Source organism: Stegodyphus dumicola, chromosome 3 (genome assembly GCF_044657685.1).
Source record: "Stegodyphus dumicola isolate Sdum_Otavi_A_Nest chromosome 3, ASM4465768v1".
In the NCBI taxonomy this organism is placed as follows: Eukaryota; Metazoa; Arthropoda; class Arachnida; order Araneae; family Eresidae; genus Stegodyphus; species Stegodyphus dumicola.
In genome coordinates this window covers 6,065,200-6,090,074 of record NC_140770.1, presented here as the reverse complement: position 1 = coordinate 6,090,074, position 24,875 = coordinate 6,065,200, and the positions used below count along the sequence as shown (strand labels likewise).

The 24,875-nt window shown below is 31.1% G+C and overlaps 1 protein-coding gene across 1 annotated transcript in view; it reads right to left on the bottom strand.

Annotated features, from left to right (window-relative positions):
* The window catches only part of LOC118185623 (PHD finger protein 12), a 78,935-nt gene that overhangs the window by 8,222 nt on the left and 45,838 nt on the right, over positions 1 to 24,875 (bottom strand). Inside the window, exons 8-12 of the mRNA XM_085812541.1 lie at positions 22,524 to 22,658; positions 15,679 to 16,213; positions 12,167 to 12,256; positions 9,327 to 9,455; positions 2,457 to 2,552 (exon numbers count right to left, since the gene is read on the bottom strand). Of these exons, the coding sequence (XP_085668667.1) occupies positions 2,457 to 2,552; positions 9,327 to 9,455; positions 12,167 to 12,256; positions 15,679 to 16,213; positions 22,524 to 22,658 (985 nt within the window). The remainder of the gene's footprint in view (positions 1 to 2,456; positions 2,553 to 9,326; positions 9,456 to 12,166; positions 12,257 to 15,678; positions 16,214 to 22,523; positions 22,659 to 24,875) is intronic.

Here is a 24,875-nt window from a genome sequence, read left to right as displayed (position 1 = left end):
TTGAAAATACTCGTTCACTAGTTATTGAGCTTGGTTTTATAATTTTCAGTTCATCAAATAATAAGTTCTTTGTTCTTTTATTCATTATCTCAAATAATGAAAAGTCAGCTTTCAGTGTAATTGGATTTGTAAGTTTTTCTTCAGGGTTTTCAAGAAACTTATGAATAAGATTTTGCGATGGCTTCTTTTAAAAAATCATTACTCTGATAATCTACTATAGTTTCCTAAATTTGCTCTTCGGTAATCGGTTTCCACATAAGAATTTGGAAATATTCCAAATAACTTCATAATTTCGCTTTCTGAAGTTAAAGAAAGGACACTAGATTTCTTAGCTGAACTAGAAATGTTTTGCAGATTTTGCAAATACAGCAGAAGAGTTGCCAATTCTACTCATCTTCTTTCTTGAATTATTTCTTTTAAAGCATATAATAATTTCAAACTTATTTCAGTGTTTAAATCTTTTACTTCATTTAAGAGAAATTTAAATATATCTTCACTTGTTGGTAAATTGGCATATTGTCGCCCTAAGCCTTCACAGCTACTAGATCAAACAGTCCCACGACTGAAGTTCTAAAAGTTTAGACAGTGAGCTTCATTCCACACAGAAGAACCAATATCAATCAATGCTAAAACAACGCATTTTTTTACTGCCAGAAATGTTCCAATCATGGCATCCATAATATTCCACCTTATTTTGCAGTCAAGAACAAAAAATCAAAAAAAAAAAAAAAAAAAAAAAAAATCTGCGCACTTTGAACTTTAACCTCTATTCTTTGAAACCTTTAATCAAATGTTGCCATCTGTTCAAATGAAGCCGAAATAAACTTCTCACGATATATATTCGGGTATAACAATACGGTGCACTCAAAAAAAAAATTAGCCTGAATAATATTCGGGCGTGACATTTTGGAATACCAGTGCTGTGCCCGAGATTCAGGCATAACAGTTAAAAGGTTAATATAATTTTGAAGAATGGTGTTTCGTACTGGAGATTTTCTAAAAAACTTACAAATTTTTCTAATTTGTAAAACTAATTGTTTGTAACTGTCAGATAAAATAGGAATAGAATGTTCTTGGTTACAAGAATAAATAAATAAAGAGAATCTTCATAATCGTTATACTCGTATTCGTACAATTCTTTGATAATAACTTCCATTTTTTATAGCAATTTTGTTGATTTTAGCACAAAAAATATTTTACCGAAGCTATTCATCTGTTACAATTTGCGACGGACTTGTGGCAAATTGTAACAGATCTGGGGAAAATAATAAAAATAACCATATTTAAAAAACATTTGATGATTATTATTACCCAACAGAATGACACTGAATGATATCAAGTGATTTGCAGTAAAACAAAGGTAGAATTATTTCACCAATCATCATCTGAATAATATCAAGTGGCTTACAGTAAAACAAAGAAAGAATTATTTTACCAATCAACATAACAGTCGGTCTTCAACAGAACTTCAGTTAACAGAAACAAATGATATGATTGCTTTCTCTCACACATTTAGAAGACTAAACTCTGCAACCATTCTTCTTCAAAAGTGTTGTAAGCATCGTTGCAAATTAAGTAAAAAGACTATTTATTTATAGCCTTTTCTTCCCAAATTTTATACCTTTATTTTTCCATTCTTTTTTTGTTTCTTATTATCTCCTCATATCCTTTATCCAATGCTTCCTTTTTGGGCGTGTCAGGTTGAATGGCAGATTTCTTTTTGCATTGGCTTCCGACTGCTTTCAAGATGAAGCCTTAAGGAGAGGTGAAATCTTTGAGGATGAAAAATCGATTTTTTATATTTTAGAAATGAAAACCAAACAGAAGAAAAGTAATTTGCATGCTTCCATTTAGAGAACAAAGTCTAACTACATGAAATAAAATTGCTGGTTGTAACATGATACAACTTGCTCCATGTAAGGTAGTATCAGACATTTTTGTTGATTTATAAAAAAATATTGCGATGAGTAAAAAAATTTAAGCAGCATTTTAAAACTTATTACATACACAAAATAAATATATAAAACCCATTTTAAATATAACAATTAACTTACTTTACACTAAAATTTATGAATCCCTCAGTAACTAACCAAAACGTGCATGAAACCTCACAGTACCCATTTCAGAAGACCGTTTACATACCCGTGCTTATGTAACAAGGCCTGTCATAAAAATCATGTTTATTGAAAATTCCAAGCGCGAATTTTAAAAACCATTGCCATTTACCCCCATTATAACTAGCTCCTAGTTATAACTACAGACAAAAGCTCATACATATGGAAATTCAATTAAAAAAATAAAAGAGACAGAGAATATTAGAGAGTACAAAAGCAATTGGTGATTTTAAAAAAAAAGTTGTTCAAAATGATTACAGAAATGCAAAATTTTCACAGTAACAAATTATCGTCACAATTAAATACTTATTTACTTTAGCAGAAAAAAGAAACATTGATTACCAAGGCCTAGGTGTAATGAACGATAACACATTGCAACAGGTAAACCTTGTTTGAGTAATGGACAAACTACAGCTCTGCCTCTGATTTCAGAAATCCCTGTTAAAAAAAAAAAAAAAAAAAAAAAAAAAAACTGTTCTTTAGCCATTTATTACTATCAGTAAAAACATTTATTACAATTCATTACCATTTCTTATAATAGTTAATGGAATAAGAACACATATATATATTCAGGTTGATACACAATTTGAATTCTCTCTCATTTCTTAGAAACCAGTCACTAGATTTCCTTATGCAAAAACTCAACTACTTAACTGATTTGCCTATGCACTGTATGTGGGTCACTACTCTCTTGATTTGCCTGTTTAGCATAAGGGCTAGAAGAGTTTATGTACTCCATTAAAGTTTTGCCTGTGTTTTAGTTTCTTATTAATTAACAATTTTGTCAAAAGCAGTCTACTGAAACATGATCACCATTCTAGAACGCCCTCCCTGATTCCGTGGGAAGACATTTTCATGCGAAATACATAAATTTTCCTGAAACATAAAAGTGCTGCTGGGAATGAAATTTCATATTAATAAATAATAATGAAATTATGTTACATATAAGAAATGTATATTTTTTATATGTATGTGATAGTAAAGTGGTCCAAAGAGAAAATTTATAGAACAATTCACTAATAATCATAGCTGGAAGTTGTGTTAAATGTAACTGGAAAATGCGGACATTCTGGTGTCATCTTACTAGATGCAGCATTTGAAGAACCACAAAATCTTGATAATCCAAAACATATCTTTTATTACTTTCTGAAACTTTATTTAGACACATGGAATGGCACAGCACACTGGGGGCAATCCACACCCCCACAATTTTAACTAACACATATTATATTTTTAATAATGAATAGAAACAGCAAAAGAAGAGACATCTTTTAACTAGTAAGCATAGGTATCAAAAGATAGTGCATATATCTGGCTGTGATGTGTTTTCTGCCAAAATACGTTCTTAATAAAGTTTAAAAAAAAAAAAAAAAAAACATGAAAGCAGTACCTACATGACTACTAGCATTAAAGCAGTAATCACAGCTGAAATCTATGATTTTCTGCCAACATTTTAGTAGTTTTTCCTTATGTCCCAAACAGATCAACCTCATTTTGGACACCCTGTATATAATGGAAGGTAGCACCAGCAAGATGTAGCTGCAGATGTGAAAAAAAAGGTAGAAGTCCGAAGGAACAATATCTCATTCGAGTCTGTACAGAGTCTATTCAGTGAATGACATGTGTGGTCTTGCATGATCTTGATGGAACATAACCTTTTTCCCCCATAACTCAGTTCAATTTTTTCCTTGACAGCAGCGTTAACACAGAGTAGAACCTCGCTGTACACCTTGCTGTCGAGAGTTTTACCTTTCTCCAGATACTCTTGTGAATAATACCATGGCAATCCCACCAGATACATAATTTTTGTCAGTGAAATTGTGCTTTGCGATGCTGCTAACTGGCTCCCCGAGCACAGACCAACCCCCTTTTTGACCTGTGTTGTTAAAGTAAATCTACTTTTCATCACAAATGACAATCCGGTCCAGAATTTTGTTTTTGTGTTTATATTTGAGCAGATTAGTATGTCTGTCCTTATCTGCTTGAGTTAGCTCATGTGGCACCCAACAACTGAACATGTAGTCAAATTTATGCGAAGCTCAACATGATTAATGGACATGGCACTAACGTCTAACTCCTTAGCAAGCTCTTGAGTTGTTGCACACCGATCTTCTTCCACATGTTCTCGCTCGACCTCTTGAATATCATAGTCCTTGTTTTTGAAATTTCAATACCAAACCTTCACAGTGTCATATGATATAACACTAGTACCTATAGCTGTACACATGGATTTGGTGACATTCTGTAGCTGACTTTTGGCAACAGAACTGGAAGTAAATGATTGTTCTAATCCGGTAGCATGATGTAAAAAATCATTTGACAACATTATGTCAAACAGTGCAACGCAAATTGCGCAGACAAAATTTGCAGTGGCAGGAAACGTTTGCTAAAATCCGATATCATGGTTGAGGTACCTATAATTTCAGAGTGCTTTGTTTTAATCCTGCACAGTGATTGGTAATGAGTTTTCACATTGCACTTACTGCAGCGAAAGTGTGATGTAAAATAGCGCAACAAGAAGCCTTGAAAGGGGGATGTGTGTAATTAAAACCACAAATTTAAAAAACCCTTCCAATTAAGTTTAACTTGTTAATAATTTTTCTTCATATTTTGGATTCTTATATATATTTTAATTATTTATTTTCATGTAGCCATGAACAACAAGTAAAGTAATATATATATATATATATATATATATATATTTTTTTTTTTTTTTAGTTTTTGAAGTTGCTTTAAATGTTTAAATTTAACAGATTAAATTAAAATTAATTAATTTCTGAAGATATTTAAATTGAAATTTACCTCTTTTGAAGTTGAACTTTAAACGAAATTTTAATCTAAAAAATCTGAAAAATCTGATGTGTACACCACATGTCTTCCTTGTACGAAATATTAAGTTATACACATTTTTGCTGCATTTCATTTAAAGTTGCTTCCTCAAATTTCGTTAGAGATATTTTTCTCATTCAACTAATTCTAAACTCAAAATACCTTCATTAAAATTTGACAGATATAGAAAAACATAAAACACCAAATACTTTTTTTTTTTTTTTTAAACAATTAAAATTACAGTTTATACGCAAAAACAAGCAATTCGGCCAGTAGGCAAGAAGGCAGATTTTTCAGTGTCCAAAACTAAAAGTTTCTTTTTGGTCCCACTCGACAAAAAGACACTGGAGGGGCAGAAAGACATAATTCACTATAATGTTAAGTTTAAAATGTAAACAAATATGGCTGCTATGGGGAAAAAATAGGCTTAGCAGCACTTAAACAACTTTTAAACTGTAGATAATTCTACAACTACTGTATGCAGATTAACTAAAAGCATAAAAACCTTAATCAGAAGATAAGAACAGCATAATTCAATTATGTTTAAAGCAAAAAATGCACAATTTACCAACATATAAGAAAGAGTTAAAAGAACTGAGCTCACTGAGTCGAGTAGAAGAGTGGGTGTACATACATACTTTTGGTGTGGCTAATTGCAACCAAAAACGGAGGTGCACAACTACATGTTATAACAGACCTATATTAAAAATTTCAATGCTCTGAGGCTACTTGTTTTTGAGTTATGCAAGATACATGTATAAAGATATGTATGTACAGACGCAACGAAAAAATCTCTTCTGAATCCATTTTAAATCAGTTTTATAATTGGTTTGGAGAAAAAGAGTCCTTTTATTCTGTCCTTGCTTACAGGTGTCACGCAAAAGCATCATTAAATTGCACTCGACAGTGGTCAAAATGGATATTTTCATTGAAATATGATACCCCATATTTATAGTGATTACAATACTTCCTTTACTTCATACAAGGAAGTAAAAAGTGACATCTTTTGAATCAGTACAGGAAAAAAAAAAAAACAGGCGAACCAAGCACGGCAGAAGGGAAAAAAAGTATCGGTGTATTCAACAGCACCCACTTTCTTGGAACCAGTGCACTCGGTTTCCACACCTGACAGGACTGTCTCCAAGGATTTATGACCTGCATGGTTAAATAATCTATTTAAGTGTTATGTCTGAAAGGCAAGTTTTACCTAAGCGCAGTGCACAGAATATGTGAAATGCCATTACAAACATTCCCTGGGACAAATTAAAGCAAGTCAAACTGAGTGTGATTTATTATGCCAAACTGTGCCCAGACCATAACAGTCAATGTTTCCCATAACAGTACCCATAGAGTAGGAACTCTTATAAATAGTTAACTTGTCTTTCTCACATAATATCACCTTAGAGTTCATGTATTTTTCACCTGCTTAGAGTTCAATTTATCTTCAGCCACCATTTATAACAATCAGAAATGTGAATCAAGTGGCATTAAAGATGCCTGATCCAAAGCAAGTCAGATACTTTCTGACCAAATCATGAAAATCTGATCCAGAAAATATGTTACAACTATCTTTTAAACATATGATACAATTTATACAGGAGAGGGAAGTCTTTAATTATAGAAATAATAACTTCCTGAAAGCAATATATTATCATAATGTGCTATGATCTAATATATGCAGATGTGAATCCAATCCCATTACAAAAATTCTGAAAAATAGTGTGCAACAAAAATTCTGATTAATTTCAGAAAATTTCTTAATATTATTCTGAAACACTTACATACATGCATACAAATTTATTTTCAAACTGCCTGATCAGTAAAGCAAATTTAAAAAAAAATTAAGAAATTAATTTATGTTTCACAGCATCATTCATACAGTTGCCCAAACTGGTTGCATTTGGAAAATCAAAAAGGCAAGTGCTTGGAAAAGTGCAGAATGGATATCTGTTACCTGGAAGAAAGTTTCCAATAAGACTATAATACATTCTTTTAAAAAATGTTCCATAACAAATGCATTGGATGGCTTGGAAGGTGACACCGTGTGGGAAAACGGCCAAGCCAGCACCAGTTCCGAAGTCAGCTGTGACAGTGGGAGTGACGAATCATTTTCAGAAAGTGATACTGATGGTTAGAGCAATTACATGTTCATGTATGTATTTAAAATTTTTTAATACTGGTGAAATGAAATAATTATTATTCACTTATTAAAAGTTTTCATCCTATTTTTTTTTAATTTCATAAATATCGGATATCGATAAACCTTTTTATATTACTTTTATTTTTTTACAAAAATGTTTAGAATTTGGGGTGCAGGCTTAGAATTGATGGTGGCTTAGATTCAAATAAATACAATACCAATACATGGAAATATTGTCTTCTTATATTATTAATTCTGTTAGTTTTTATTAAAATATTATTATGGATGAAACACAAGAGAAAGGGAACAGAAAATAGCACAACAGAGAAGCCTTCAAATCAACAGTGACTTTACTCAGAAGCAATAGCTGTTAAGAAGAGAATGGTGAATCATAAGAATGCAATAATTTATTAGAGATTTATATGTAAATATGCAGTTATTTGTAACCTTTATGTTAATTTTATTGCTATTAAAAGATAGATAATTAAGTTTTGAGCCAACTGTTTGCTGATGGAGTGTGTTGAACTATTTAAAACTAAAGAGAGGTTCAACAAGAAGACTCTATGACTAGGATAGCAGATAGACAGATAAGTCTTTTTTTTTTTTTTTTTTTTTTGCTTAAACCTTGAAGTTGTTCTAGCCATAATTTTTTTTTTGGAGAGGAGGGGACGTATTACAATAATACTTCTTTGGTTACTACAAATTCCAATTCTTACACCCATTTTCTTTCGACAAACCTTTTGTAATTAAAAGTATTCTCATTTAATATCATAAATTTCACTTTACTTTACCTTTTTTTAAAGTTTAATGAAAATCAAAATTTTATAGCATCAAATTTAGTTTGGTTATTATTAAAAAGAATAAACATTACAACAAAATCAAAACACAAATTTCTCTAATATGACTATCTACAGTTTAATGTGCAGTTTGTTAATACCATAGCAGTTCAAATTTACAAGCCAGCTACAAAGACAAATAATTTATAATGTAAATAAAGGAATACTAATAAAAATTTACCTCCCGCTTAATTTTCTGAAATTATGTGAGCAGGTAAACCAAAATTACAAAAACTTTCTATCTTAAATTTCATCTAAATTTCAAAAATACTTCCTTCTTTTTAAGCAGGATTGTATTATTTCTTTAAAAATAATACATGAGATAACATTCTGTTGTGTGCATGTGGGTTCATAACAGACTGAACGATGATAGGTTAATAAAATTTATTTTAACAAAAGAAACACTTCAGAGTTCTGGAACTTTCCACGAAAATGCTTGTACAGGCATTCACAGTATCACATAGTTGTCAGTAGTGACACTTCAAACTACTAAATATTAAACACAATGCCAGCAAAGTGCATCTAAAAGGCGAAGCTTCCAATACTCCAAAGATGCTCTGAACTAAAAACTCCCAACAACAACTGAGATCTGATGCTCTCTTATATAAGTTTTATCCAGCCACCAAGATATTTCTAGTACTTTTTGCTTCTTGAAATAACTGGAAGGCATACCAGTCCCAGAAACGGTTACAGGTAATACAGTGATCAATTATAGTTTTTCAGTTACAAGTAATACGGGGATAATAGTTATAGTAATATGGGGACTGGACAAAAGTGTTACCAGATTTGAGAAATTTGGCAATAAAAATTAATCGTCACAACTGCTTCCAACCTGGCGATATCTCACCAAATTAGTAAGACAGCCATTTACTAAATGTTAAATAGACTTGCCCCTGTATTATTATTTTTCCAGTAGAGCATCCTGTCTCCAGATTTTCGTGTTACATTATACAGAAAAAATAAAACAATTTCACAAATACTTTTATAAAACTATATAAGTATGTACAAAATTTGTAACAATTATTTTTCTTGAAAAGTGAGGACTAAAACTGATTCTGCTGTTAAAAATTGAAAAACATTATGGGTAAATGATAGAAAATGGAGTCTCCGTAAATTTTTAAGTCTTAAAAAATTAGCAGCAAAGGGGGGCTTTGGAGTAAGGACCCTTCATCAAAACCGAGGCTTCTTACAAATATGAAATACCTCCAGGAAACACTTACATTGCCATATGAAAACATTTTTCAAATGTTGCAGAGAAATGGGAAATACAACCAGCTGTGGTGGGCAATAGAGAATTTAGGAATTTCTTTTCTCCACACATAGGTCTTGGTTCAAAATTTCAAATTATAAAAAAACCAAGAGTTTTAAAAAAATGCAGAAAATACACCAAGAGTTAAAAATATTTACCATCTGCAGTTGAATCACCAAGTAATTTCTCTTCCGTTGAAACATATTTTCTTTTGGGAATAAGCTGCTGTAACCTTTGATATGCTAAAATATGAAGAAGCCTCTCATCCAGTTTGTTTACTTCAATATCTAAAAAAGAAGGGGGTATTAATTCATTTTATAATACACACCGTCTTTTCTGAATAAATATATAAAATGAATTTTATTAACCTTTATATAAACTTTGCATATTCATACAGCAAGACAAGTCTATAAAAGCATACTTAAATGCTTCAATGAAAATTACTATAAAAGCGCTGTTTATTAAAAAACTGAATATGTAAAACATTACAAAAATAAAGTTAATGCAGTGCATGTTTCACATTACTTCATATTTTGTCATTAGTTTTGCACCAAAATTAGGCCAAATAATAATAGTATAATTGTCTATAAAGTAATGTAATCTGCACTAATGAGATCGGTATGGGCCTGTTTGTTTGTGACATCATCTCCTTCGGAAAGGTGGAGAGTTGAGTTTCGAGAGAGGTATTTCCGGATTCTGAAAATTCTTGGGAAGCCAATTCAACCATTCTCATCTTTGTATGACTTTAATCAGCAGAGATATTAATTAAAAACTCTGAAAGCATTAATTTTCACACTCATTTGTTCTGAGTCGCAACAGTCTTGTAAGCTGGAGATAAAAACACTTTATTTCGAAAAAGGTTGCCATCGCTTGCTTTCAAATCATAGAATTAGTTAATAAAAAAATTTAAGTTTTATGAAATATGAAATAAAAATAGCATTGCCAAACATTAAATATTTTGTCACTATATAAGGTCATATTCTGATGTCGAAGAAAGCATGTGACCGCATGCGACATCATTGTATGTCAAAAATTTTTAGTTAATGATAGCATTTTAAATAAAAAGCTGCTATTGACAACTTTTTTGTTTCAAGTTAAGATAACTGACATATATTTTGTTTCAAGTTAAGATAAATGACATTATAATAAACTTAACAGTTTCTTGCCGACTTAATTATTAAATTTAAATTGTGATGTCATATGTATACCTGAAGTTTCAAAAGTTTTTGCTTCCCGATTCGACAACAAACAAATTATTCATGAACTGGTTGTTGCTTGGAAAGAATGTACTGATTTCATTCATATTGAAATGATTTTATATATTTTCTTTTTAGGAGTACATAGAACATTTGCTTTAGCCGCAGCCTACTCATCAGGTGGGCTTGCTCGCTACTGTACAGTACTAATACTGCATTTCTTGTTTAAAATACTAAAAAGGCTACACATTTATTTGATCTTGTCTGGGGTTAAAACTTTGAATTTCATCAACATCTCTCCCCTTCCCAGAATATAAATTTTAAACAAGTAATACATAAACTATTCATTCTCACAATATTTCAAATATTTTCCACATTATTTTTTATGTTAAATTGCAATTAAGATTATTCATACATATTCCAGTGCAACAATTAAAGGAAAGGTTATACTAGTCTTATATTGAAGTTATAATAACATCTTCAAGGGAAGGAAAATGTTAAATCCAAGATAGGTTATAAAAAGTTCCACCTTCTTATATAAAAATGTAATAAAGATGAGCTGTAAATACAATATTCTTGAAAAAAATTCTAAATACTATTCAAATGCATACAGCTAATAAGAAAGTTATACAGCCTTACTGCTTTATAGACGAAGGTATGTATAATGTAAACAAGCAGTTCTTGAACTACGGTATACATACTTCCAGCAGTAAGCAAATATTTATGCTTCGCTTTCTTTTAAATTTTAAACAAAACTAAAATATGCTTTTTTGCCAGAAGTTTTTTTCAGGCTGTTGACCATGCTTTTATGATGCCTTTCTCAACAATGTGTTCATATGAAAATACATGATATATTTTCGATGTTTTTTTATATGAACACCTACATGGTATATTTTTATAAATAGCATTACAAAAAAATATTGTAACCAGATTGTTTTATTTCATTGACTGAGAGAAAATTACATTAACCCTATTAGCGACAAAGCCGTATATATACGGCCTTGTCGCTTAGAATATTTAGCCTAGAAATATAGGCCTAGAATATTTTTTGTGATATCTAAGACCCTATATATACATGCATATTAAAATATGTCAAAGAAATTAAGGCAATATATCAAAAGAACAGAAATCCAGGTATGGAATACCAGAAGAGTTTTTACATTAAAATAAAAATAAAAAAATTGTTCTCATAGTAGTTTTGGGAAATTTGTGCTTTCTTAGCGAAAACTCTGGCCGCTCAGAGGGTTAAGATAATAAAAATAAAATTATTAAGTAGCTTTAAGGTACCTTAGGGAAAAAAATGTTTTTAGAATATTACAAAAACTACTTCAGGCAGTCAAAAATGTTTCTAAGATATTTACCTTTGTTTTCTAATTTTATTCTGCTTAAAAATTATATTTGAAACATAGCAGACAACAGAAAAATATAAAAATTCTTAAAATTAAACACAGGTATTCAATTTTTAACTAATTTTCACATAATTCCTTTTTACATTAAATCACTTCCTTTTTATTGTATTTACATAACATTTTTTACTGTGAAAAAATATATAATAATAAATAATTTAAGCCAATTTAGCATTAAGTACATCAATTAATTAATTATTAATGAATTTCCACATTTGCAAATAACATAACCACAATCCATTAATTTTAAAAATTTGCTCGCTTCCTACAATCCCAGGGTTTAAGAAACGGATTAATATAAAATCTAAAACTAGCAACAACAAAAACTACAACCTTAGTATGTCATGGTCCAGAATATAATATTTAAAATATAAAATCCATAATGTTAAAAATTACCTTCTGAACCTTCAAAATTGGCTTGAAGATTGTTAAAAAGTTTTGTTAAAATTTGTGGGCTGGCATCACAATTACTCATATGTAGTTTATCTGAAAATTGAATAAAATCAAATTATGGCATAATCCAGTTGAATAATTATAAAGTGATACAAAAATATGTAGTTCTTTATTAAATGGAAATATAAAACCTAAAAGGTAAATTTGAATTAAGTTGCTTAGATAAAGTTAGTACCTTTCACTAATGACTTACATCAGAAAAAATTTTGAATTCATTTGAAACACATTTCCTTTACATTTAGTCAAACCTCACTATAATGAACTCTCAAGAGACTGAAAGTTTGGTTTGCTATATCCGATCTGATAAGAAAAAATAGATCAACTGTACAAAAATGGATTGATGAATCACTCAGAAAAAGCAATTAGCATTGTCACATCTCCGAAAAGATATTACAGCAACTTTATTTATTATTATTTTTTTTAATATTACAATTATTACTAAGTGCAATTACTACACTTATTTTTCACTACTTTTAATTTCACAAAAAAATTACTTAGGATAAAAGTCATGTCCCTCAATTGCACATTTCCATATAAAATATATTTTTACATGAATAAGCATCAACCCAAAATGCAGTTCTGCCTTACAGCTCAATCAAAGAACTGATTCAAGCTCTTTGGCTCAATATGTGATACAGTAGGGTCTTCAAAGGTGTATGTATTGTTTCCAAGGATTGAGTGCTACACCTGCCTCATTCACTTTTTTATTTAGAAGACAGAAAATAGTGAGGCTGTTGACCATGCTTTTATGGTAGCTTCAAATGTATATTTATTGTGTGTCCTGATTTTTCAAGGATTGAGTGCTACACCTGCCTTGTTCAGTTTTTAATTTAGAAGATGGAAAAAAAAGATGGAAAACAGCAACCTAAAGGTGTCTTTTATTATTCAAACCCATTACACAGGATGAATGTAAGGGTTAGTAATTTTTTGGTTGAAAACTGCAAAAATTGCAGGAAAAAAGTTTGAAAAACACAAACAATTTTTGCTATAGAAAATTGGACATGACCAAGAAGTTCATTTGTTGTACCTTCAAGTTGGGTTTGCAAGAGAAGAAATTTGACTGTTTAAAATTTATATACATTACATCCACCTCTTAAAAATGTTCACAAAGGCCTGCAATGCATAACTTAAAAAAAAAAAAAAAAAAAAAAAAAAAAAAAAAAAAAAAAAATTGGAACAATGTTATTTAAAATGAAGTAAATCCAAAATCTGTAGACAAAGTGCAATAGCAAACATGAAAGAAAAGCTTCTGCAAATTTAAGTATAAAAGCAGCAAGTAGACATGCAATTTATACAGGTAACTAACTGTGACTACATGACACAACACTAAAATCAAATTACCCTAGCTCTGAGTAGATCCACATTTATACTGATGACTCTGCATGTAAAAAAAGTACTGGTACTAGATTGTACTGTGACGGATATTTTGGAAAATCCTATGCTTTTGGTCTCAGTGCCTCTAACTTCGAAGCATAGATTTTTTTCCATGGGAAAAGCAATTTAAAATCTTCTCGGACTTGATACTAACTTAGGCAAAGCAGTTATATGCTGCAATTATGGCAGCTGTCTCCTCCTAGTGATTACTTTCTTGTTGTATCCATAGCAATTACCTCTCACTGAGAGCTTGTTTTTAATGAATTCCCAGACACTGTGGGGTGCTTGGAAACAAAAAAGCCGATCTTTTAGCAAAAAATGGCTATAAGCTAACCCAGCCACATTTTCCTCTATCCAGCCATCACTTTTAGTTCTGAGGTAAAGATGAAAATACCCCACTCTTAAAACAAAAGTATAAACTCCTTTCAAATGATAAAGTGTGAAATACTCTTGCATATTTGCCTATCCCAATGGACATGCCTGTGCAGATTTTATGGCAAATTTTGGTATCTTGTATATTGGAAGAAAAAGAATCCAGGTTATAAAAAAAATTCCACTCATTCCTGGCGTTTAGGGAAACAAAGTATTCACAGTCAACCCTGTAATGTTCGGAAGATTAAAGCAACATACACAAAATAGCTATTCAACTACAAAAAAACTAAGAAATAAAGCACTGATACCAATCTTATGAAGCTGATTCAATATATACAATTAACTGTACTCCTGATCAATATTCCTGTGTGATTATGTATACCTGTGAGGATGGAGTTATAAACATGGTATGTCATATTGATCATTCTCTCCCAAAATGAGTTATATGTCTACTGTGCATACAGGAACATCATTAAATGGTCAAACACATAAATGCAATCAGATTTCTGCAACTAAAAGGCCCACTAATTCTTGATATCCACTGCCAGTTTGCAGAACAATATGAAGCTAATGTTATGCCATGGAAAGAGGCATAATTTCAGTGCAAAGGTTTCAATAATGGCAAGACAGACATGTAAGATGAACAGCAATCTAAGTCGCCAAGCATGTCCACAACAATCTGTGCTGCACTGAAGGTCTGATTCAGGAGGTCAGATGCATTTGATTTTGCAACAGAATTAAATACTTCTCTAAGAATTATCTGCTGTAAAATAAATTTTGAAAGAGAAGGAAATGGATCTGACATAAAAGCATTATCACACTATGGTTTTCTATGGTTTTAAAGTGCCTCTAAATTAGAAGAATGCCTTCAATATTAACAATTAGCAGATGAAAATGAAGTACCATCTTAACCACATTCAGATGCCAACTGTATTCATAGGCAGAATTTCTTAGGGGTCAAATCTCTCCCCCTAAAAACTATTGCTTATTATTATTTTTATATTATATTTATATATTAATATATTTAATTTTTTAAAATTTCTTTTTATATCTTTTAAATTGCTTCATTTGTTAACAAACAAATTCAATTGCAAGTTAAATAACTTATACTTTTTAAAATGGCAGCATGCTGGCACATGGAAGATGAAAGTATTTTGTATCAGGTTGTGGCAACACATCACTTAAATAGTCAAGTTTGTTGACTAAAGAAAAAAGATCTTTTAAATTGCTGAGTCTATTAATCAAAAATTCATTAAAGTCATAAAAATATTAAATAAATTAAAAACAAATTCAAAATTCTGGCATCAAGGTGAACATGTTAGGGTGCAGAACTATAAGTATACAAAATTGACTGGTCTAGATGTTACCAAATTTCCACAGGACAATACATATAGGATAATACATATAGGACAATACGCAGAATAATACATATAGATTCTTCACTATTCATCAATAATAGAAAACAGCCAAAATTCAACACAAAGTTTGCAAATGACATGCTTAGGTGTACCACTGGAAAGAATGTTTAGACAAATATGCACATCATGTATAAAAATAAACTGCCCCTTAATAATGCTAATAAGGCTAAGTTACAAGTTATAAAAAGTTAAGCAATGAGAGGGATCTTGTTAGCTTACTTAGAAAAGCACCAATATATATAAAAAAAAAGTACAGAATATCCAAAATTTATGGACAAACTGTTAACTGACCTTGAAAAGAAGATTTCACCGATAGTCCTCTAACACCAGGTGTACTGGAAACATTAAAAGATGAAGATAGGTTTGATGATGAAGGCTTGGTTTGGAGAACACTGATGGGTGTTGAGCATTGATTTGACACACAAGATGTGCTTTTTGATGAGCTTTTATGAGTTCTTGAAGCGGACACAGTATTGGGCTTACTGACAAGAGGAAATTTACAAGATGAATTTACATTATTTGATGATGATGATAACACACACGACGAGTTAGAATTATAATATTCATATTTAACACTGGGCTCCAAATTTGTAGATTCGCCTTCTCCATTTGTGGATGCCGAAGCAAAATGGGGACCATTCTGCAACACGCGTAAGTTATTAGAATGATTTAGGATCGAACTGTTCGCACTCATAGTACTATCAGATGAAATATCGTTATTACTATCTAACGATAAAGAAACAGTTGAATCTGAATTCAGTGAACTATGACAGTTTGCCACATGCTTCGCAACATTTGTTTGAAAAGAAACCACACTGGCAAGCCACTGAAAGATAAAAATATGAATATTTCAATATTGAAATTTTAGAGAATAAAAATATATCTAACCTAAAAAAGAACAATATCAATGAAGTTATTTTTAGAGGGAAAATACTGAAAATAAAAAAGAATTCTATATTTATTTAATAGGAAAATTTGACATAATAGCATAATTTCTGAAGGAATTGATAATAAGATACAAAATGTCTTTTATAAAAATTTACATTTTCAGATTATGCTTTATAGCACAGTAATTATAATGAATAATCTGAAACATATATTATATACAAATCTATACTATTTAAACATATAAAATTCTTATAGCTTGTTATATTTAGTTTAAATGACCCCCCCCCAAAAAGTGACTATACTAATACTAAATACAGTGGTATAAAATTACTAAATTAAAATCGGTAGTACTTCGGTATGCATCATAAACCTCTTCGCACACTCAACAGAATTGACTCCAATACACCAAACTCAACTAACTATATCTCCGCACCCGAGTAAATACGTTCCAAAAATCTTTTTTTAGTCCCCCCCCCCAGATATGAATAAAACAGAATATATGCGTTAAAAGAGATTAAAAGAGGCTGGTTAAAATAAAGAATAAAAAAATTGGCAGATAGATCACCTTCTGAATTTTTATTGAGGAATTAAGGGATTAATCCATTCCATATCTTTAGATGTATATACCACTCACACTTTTCCAATAAGAAAAACATTTGATGTGGACACTACATGACTTCCTTGTTAGACCTATTAAATTACACACATTTTTTGATGCATTTCATTTAAACTTATTTTATAGAATTTCAATAGAGATATAATTCTCATTCAATTAATTCAGTTCTCATTGCAAGGGGAAAATACATAAAACCTCAGAGCATCTTCATTAGAAATTGTAGAGTACATACAGAAAAAATACAGCTAAAACAATTTTAGAGTTACTATGTAAAAACAAGCAATTCAGCCAGCAGGCAGGAAGACAGATTTTTCGGTACACAAAATTGAAAGTTTACTTTTGGTCCTACTCAGCAAAAAGACACTGAAGTTTGTGCACAAACTGACTTAATTCACTACTGTCTATGAAGAGAACAACTCCCACCATAGTGTTTGGCAGTCACCATAGCAAGTACCCTAGCTAGTATATTATTATATAGCTAGTATATTTCAAGTAATAGCGAACCAAGAGAATGCTTTTTTTGGGAGGATAACTGATGGCTGAGGGAAAAACAGTTTACAATTTGTCTAGTTGGTTTCGTCCCAATTGCAGGTGTCTTTTCAGCTTTATATTACCTTTATTTATTCTCCTTGTTATTCCTTTTGTACTGTTATTTGTTAAAATTTTTATTTATTTATCTTGCTTTTAGTAGTGCACTAATAATCGCCATTTTTTACAAATGCTCTTCCAGTTTAAGATATGTCAACCTTTCAAATCTCAGACACATCAAATCATGTATAATATTGCAGAATAAATATAATATTGCAGAATTTTGTGCTTCTGATGCTTCAACAAACTCTCTAATAGTTCCTCTCGCTCAAACTTTAAAGAGACCATCTCAAGTTACTGGAATATTGTAGTAAACAATCAAAAAAAATTAAGCATGAAGAATCGACAATGGGTGAAAATCAATTTCTAAGTACACCTGGAAAGAACCGTAAAAGATCTACCGATCAAAACTGCAAAATTGATCATTTTGTTAAATGTGTTGTACGGCAGACATACGGAAATGATTGCTTGTGTTAAGGGCAGAAAAACAGATTTCTCGTGGTAAAAAGACATTTTGTGTACAGTTTTGTGTTCAATCAATTTTCCCTGGAAGAAATACATGAATAAAAGAAAAATTGTTATTAAAAGTTCTGATATTGTATTTTAGAGGATTAGTTATTTGCAAGAAACAAGGAAACTCAAGGAAGGTGAACACCACATCCTTTACAATGACAAAACATGATAGACAGCAATTTAATGTTTAAGAAATGTTAACATGATATGGTTTTTGGTACACAAATGAATGTCAATTAAAAAAATAGACTAATTGTTGTCCATGCTGGCTCCTCTGCAGGATTGTTCTGTTTTTATGTTCCCATCCATGAAGGTATCCCTCTTCTTCTATATATGTTGATATATCCCTCTCTTGTTCTGCAATAATCAGATAAGCCAAATCAAATCTCTCAGATATTAGGAGCAAACCAGAGAGAAGATATATTCAAATTGTGGCTGCTGAGAACTTAATGGATAATATTTCTAGATTCAGCAACTTATTTGCCACAATATAAATGAAAGATTACCAAAAGTAACAATGAGCCTTCGGCAGAAGCGAAACACCCCTTTGTTGATAATAAGGAACACTGTATGGTTATTTTATTTCCCATTATTGTGTTCTTGGGAACCCACATGCCATGGCATACTTTGCATAAAAATGAATCTTTAATGAAAATTAAGTAAGTTTCATTAAAAATATTAATACAAAATTATGTTAATGCTACAAATGCAACTAGTTATAAAATCCAAATTTTGTATAATTTTAAATATAAAACACATAACTGAATAACTTTAAGATCTTAACTTTGTTTTCTGATTTTAATATTTTATTATGTTACTCTTCATTGCAATGTCTTTAAAAACCAGCACAATACGTAAATGGAAACTGGTAATTCAGATAACAGCAGTTTTGATTTTAACTCAACTTCCATATTTGCTTTCCCATTAGGACCAGCTTTTGATTCAGTCTGAAGTTATGAGAAAAGAAATAATGTTCATAAAAAGTATTTAATGAGAGCATGATATGTAAATAAACACTTTTACTTTCAGATGCTTCCATATCCATTTAATGATGAAATTCAACTAAATTGTAATGACAAAATTCAATTAAATACCAACTAAATTCAGATCACAGTGACATTAATAAGGAAGAATGCTTTGTATTAATAAGGAAGAATGCTTTGTACACCTGCAGACTAGCTGGCAAAAGTATTTCTTCTGACAGACAGCCAAACTACTAAGAGTTTCAAATGTAAACAAATGACAGCCTCGTTAGTCTTAACACCATTTACACTTTTAAATTATTGACAATTTTACAACTATTACATGCAGATTAACTTAAAGCATAAAAACTTGAACATAATAATTCAATCCTTTCTAAGCAAAAACTGCATTATTTACCAACAAATAAGAATAAAAAAAAATTGAGCCCACTGAGTAGGATAACAAGGCATACTTTGCATGCATGCATGCACACACATAGATACCATGAAAAAAATCTCTTCTGAATCCTTTTTGGAAAAAGAGTCCTTTATTCTCCCATACATACAGACGACATGCAAAAACTTCCTTCAAATGGATTCCAGAATTGAAATATGATACCCGAAATCTTTCACATTTTTACTTCATACACGAAAGTAAAAGGATAATAATTCATCCAGTCTTATAACAAAATACTTTTGTTTTAACACTGTTTAATACTAAAATACCATTACAGTAGATGAAATATACACTGTACATAAATTAAGCACTACACGATTTGTTACGTATGCTTTCTTTTTTCTATCTAAATCAAAAACAATTTTTCAACATGTTTTAATGTCTCTGATCTTTCTTTGGTAATCAATTTCACCTCCTCACAACGTTAGTCAACTTAAATAGCATCTTTATTTTCTGAAATCGTAAACACCATCATAGTAAGCCATACGGTGTGCAATGCCAAGTCCCAGATATGCCATCTTCATACCTTTCAACAATCTCTTTTTCACATCCATGGTGATCCTAACATTTTCATTGCTGCTGACTTTTCTCATTAATTTTCTGAAACTTACTGCTAATGAGTTTACAAAAAAATTTACAGAAAAAAAGCACTAAATCACAGGTAAATTTATTTATAGTGTGGGTTGTTCAAATTTTAATTAAGTCCATTTAATTTTTCTTTACATGTGGACTATTTTCTGATTAAATAAATTACAGGGTTTCTTCCATGTTCAAAAGCTATTGTTTATATTCTTACAGGCATTATTTTATTCTAAAATACGATCTCCAAGTTTCATTTCCATTATTTTATTCTAAAATACGATCTCCAATACAAATTCTAAATATTGTAATACTATTCTGAGCTTTCCTCATAACCGTTGCAAGCACTGCTGGTTGTAAGAAAAGTTTTCTAAATGAAAATCTTTTCGAAAGTATTTTCAAATTATAAATGTTATTTTGCATTTCTGAAATGTGTCTATACTAAATTACAGAAAATGGGGCGATCAATTAGACCACTAAAATCTCATCGATGGCTCTGCAAACAAACAAACAAAAAAGCAAAACAATAGCATTACTTTAAAATGTTGGAATTAAAATTTTTCTTTAAAAATAAGTAGAGTTTAAATTTATTTCCCTATTCTGATATATTTTTACTCATTTGTACATCAAGAACAACAGCAAATTCAGCTACTGCCTCAAGTGGCAAAATCAGACTGTTTCTCGCTGCAAAAGCTATCTACACTGAATGTTCATTTTCAAAAATTGGATGTTGGGATTCACGACAAAGGGCAATTTGCCTTTTACTTAAAAATGAATATCACCAATTTATCGTTAAATGCACCAATTTGGCAAACTGAAAAGTAATTCTTCAAGAAACCCCTACGAAAAATTGGTTATGGCTCATTTCTACGATAAAAGACACCTGCAGACTAGCTGGCAAAAGTATTTCTTCTGACAGACAGCCAAACTACTAAGAGTTTCAAATGTAAACAAATGACAGCCTCGTTAGTCTTAACACCATTTACACTTTTAAATTATTGACAATTTTACAACTATTACATGCAGATTAACTTAAAGCATAAAAACTTGAACATAATAATTCAATCCTTTCTAAGCAAAAACTGCATTATTTACCAACAAATAAGAATAAAAAAAAATTGAGCCCACTGAGTAGGATAACAAGGCATACTTTGCATGCATGCATGCACACACATAGATACCATGAAAAAAATCTCTTCTGAATCCTTTTTGGAAAAAGAGTCCTTTATTCTCCCATACATACAGACGACATGCAAAAACTTCCTTCAAATGGATTCCAGAATTGAAATATGATACCCGAAATCTTTCACATTTTTACTTCATACACGAAAGTAAAAGGATAATAATTCATCCAGTCTTATAACAAAATACTTTTGTTTTAACACTGTTTAATACTAAAATACCATTACAGTAGATGAAATATACACTGTACATAAATTAAGCACTACACGATTTGTTACGTATGCTTTCTTTTTTCTATCTAAATCAAAAACAATTTTTCAACATGTTTTAATGTCTCTGATCTTTCTTTGGTAATCAATTTCACCTCCTCACAACGTTAGTCAACTTAAATAGCATCTTTATTTTCTGAAATCGTAAACACCATCATAGTAAGCCATACGGTGTGCAATGCCAAGTCCCAGATATGCCATCTTCATACCTTTCAACAATCTCTTTTTCACATCCATGGTGATCCTAACATTTTCATTGCTGCTGACTTTTCTCATTAATTTTCTGAAACTTACTGCTAATGAGTTTACAAAAAAATTTACAGAAAAAAAGCACTAAATCACAGGTAAATTTATTTATAGTGTGGGTTGTTCAAATTTTAATTAAGTCCATTTAATTTTTCTTTACATGTGGACTATTTTCTGATTAAATAAATTACAGGGTTTCTTCCATGTTCAAAAGCTATTGTTTATATTCTTACAGGCATTACTTGACTGGAAACAAATTATCATAATGACAAGTCTTAAAATGGTTAAAATAAGCCTTTTATTTAACTCTTAAATGAACAGAAAACTCTACTTAGGTGATAGACGAATCCCCGCTACTTGCAGATATTTAAAATTGCATGTGATAAACTTAAATTCAAACGTAGTTAATGCAGTCCAAGACACACCAGACTATTTAAACTGGTTCAAGATAATTATTAGTGTATATTTTAAACGTTGGCTAGAAAGATACTAAAGACGGGATAAATCTTTAGCAGAACTGGTGATAGCAAGTAATAGCAAGATGAAGGTGACAAAAGCTCTTAACTCTAAACATTCCAACCCTTGTCTTAAATACACAACTAATTTGCACTCCGATGAGGATTATGGAAAGAAAAGGTTATCATAAAGGTTCAACTCATAATAACTTCAATAATTAAAAAAAATCGTAATAACTTAGCTACTTAACATAAAATCTTCAAAATTTTAGATTAATAATTTTCATCAATAAAAAGAACATGCTAAAGAAAATAATGAACAAGCAACATAATTTATCACTACACTTCACTAGAAATAAAAATAAATGATTAAAAACCAACCTCATTTTGCTCATCCGTAGAACAGACAGCAGAAAATGACATAAGAGATAAACCTTCGTTTGAAACTGAAGGTTCGGTCACACGTGGAAGTAATAATGGAGGGCAACTATAATGTTCAGCTACAGCATTTGGAACCTTAAATTACACACAAATAATTTAATTAGCAGTCACTTTTCATGTGATATACAGAGGATCACAATATATTCAGTCTACCGAAAAGATCTATCCGTTTTTGGAATCACACAAAATAAAAATTTTTCTTACTGTCAATAAACTTTATTAAATAATATATTGCCATTATTATTAATGACTTCTTGCCAGCGTGAGGGCAATTTGTATATCCCATTTTTGGAAAATGTGTCTTTTGATGTGAAAAATTGAACTAATGCTTTTTTGATAGCTTCTCCATTTTTGAATGTTTTGCCCTTCAAAAAATTTTGTTAAGGACAAAAACAAATCATTTTCAGTGAGTCCTAACAAATCATTTTCAGTAAGTCCTAAGTCTAGGAAATATGGTGGATGTGATAGAACTTCCGCAGTTTTTTGACAACTCCCCAAAGTAGCATGTGGCCTGGCATTATTATGATGCAATATTATATACTTACTACTGAACATTGGTGGCCTCGTTTCTTGGACTGCTATCTTTAAATTATCCAGTTGCTGACAATACTTCTCCAAAATGAGCTTTTCGTTGGGTTTTAAAAGATCATAATATATTGGTCCTCAAATGTCCCACCATATACACAGCATTCTTTTATTCACAGTCAAATTTGGTTTAGAGGTGGAAGGGCTAGGTTTTCCGGGCTCACAACATACCCTTTTCCTTATGATGTTTTCGTAAGTAATCCACTTTTCATCCTCAGTTATCATCAAGTTCAAGAAGGGCTCAATTTTGTTTCGATTAGGCAGAGATGTGCATATGACAACCCTATCATCCAAATTCTTCTGACTTGATTCATGTGACACCCATCTTGAATATTTCCACACCAATCCTATCTTCCGAATCTGGCCCGAAACGGTTTGCTGAGCTAAATCAAGCCTCTCTGCCATCTCCGATGCTGTCGGAAAAGGATCTCGCTCCAATATGGTCTCAACGACATCATCGTCGATCAAAGATGGTCGCCCAGAACGTGGCTTATCAGGAAGGTCGAAATCACTTTTTTCAAATTTTTCAAACCATCTTCTGTGTGTCCTATCAGAAACTGCACCTTCACCAAACACTTTCAATAAATTTCTACCTGCTTCTGTAGTTCTTCCTTGTTGGAATTCATATGAAATACAGTGGCGTAAATGAACTTTATCAGTAGCCATGGGTACACTATCACTTCACAAAGACTCATTTGAATCAACTTTGTTTTTTAGTTAATTTGCTACATTAGTATACATACATTAAGTGATAAATATAGAGAGCCGAACATACGCCAAATAAACATGCGCTTACATACCAAAAATTGTTGTCATCGAAACGGAACAGAACTTTCCGGTAGACTGAATATATGATTTTCATTCATATATACATACAATTACTTTCAAAAAGCTACACAGAATTCTTAAATGTTCATATGAAACTAAGAGCATACAAATTAGGTGAATAACAATGAATTATACCACAAAAAATTTTAACGATATCTTTAAATCTTTGATTATACCCATAAGGTATTTTTATTTAAGTATCTTTTACTTATTTAAAACACACATAACGAAATCATTTCCAGGTCAGTAAAATTAAAGTTGCCAGTTACGTTATATAAGTTATGGGTATTATGATAATATTGTATATTAGTACCATATGTTTACAATATAATTCCTCAGCTCTGGGCATTTCTTTTGCAAAGTGTCTTGTTGTTTCATTAGATGCTGACAGTCGAGCCTCCACCAAGCCTAATCGGCACCGTCGTGCATTGTCTAGCGCGCGCCTTTATGTAGTGACGATATTAAAGAGACATTGCTTATGGTTAATATTTAAAATGCAGCATTATTAACATAATAATATGAAAAATCAAAAATTACATTTTATCTTTTGTCTAAATGTACAAACATTTTGTGCTTTGTTAAAATCCACACTCAAACATTTATTGAAGAATCATACATACACTTATATTATAAAAAGACGCCCAACTGGTAGAGTGGTTAGCGTTGCTGACTGCCATGCTGAAGAACCCGGGTTTGAGTCCCAGAGAAGAGATGGATGTTTTTAAATCTATACTGTCCGTGCGGCATGGGGGAACTCTAAATATGCCAGGCGAAAGTCCTCTTAAAAGGTTGGTGGTAGGGAAAGAAGGGTGGGAGATGCTCAGACTCGTCCGGGCAGGGTGCTCTCTATCAAAATTGAAGGCGAAACTGAGCTAAACT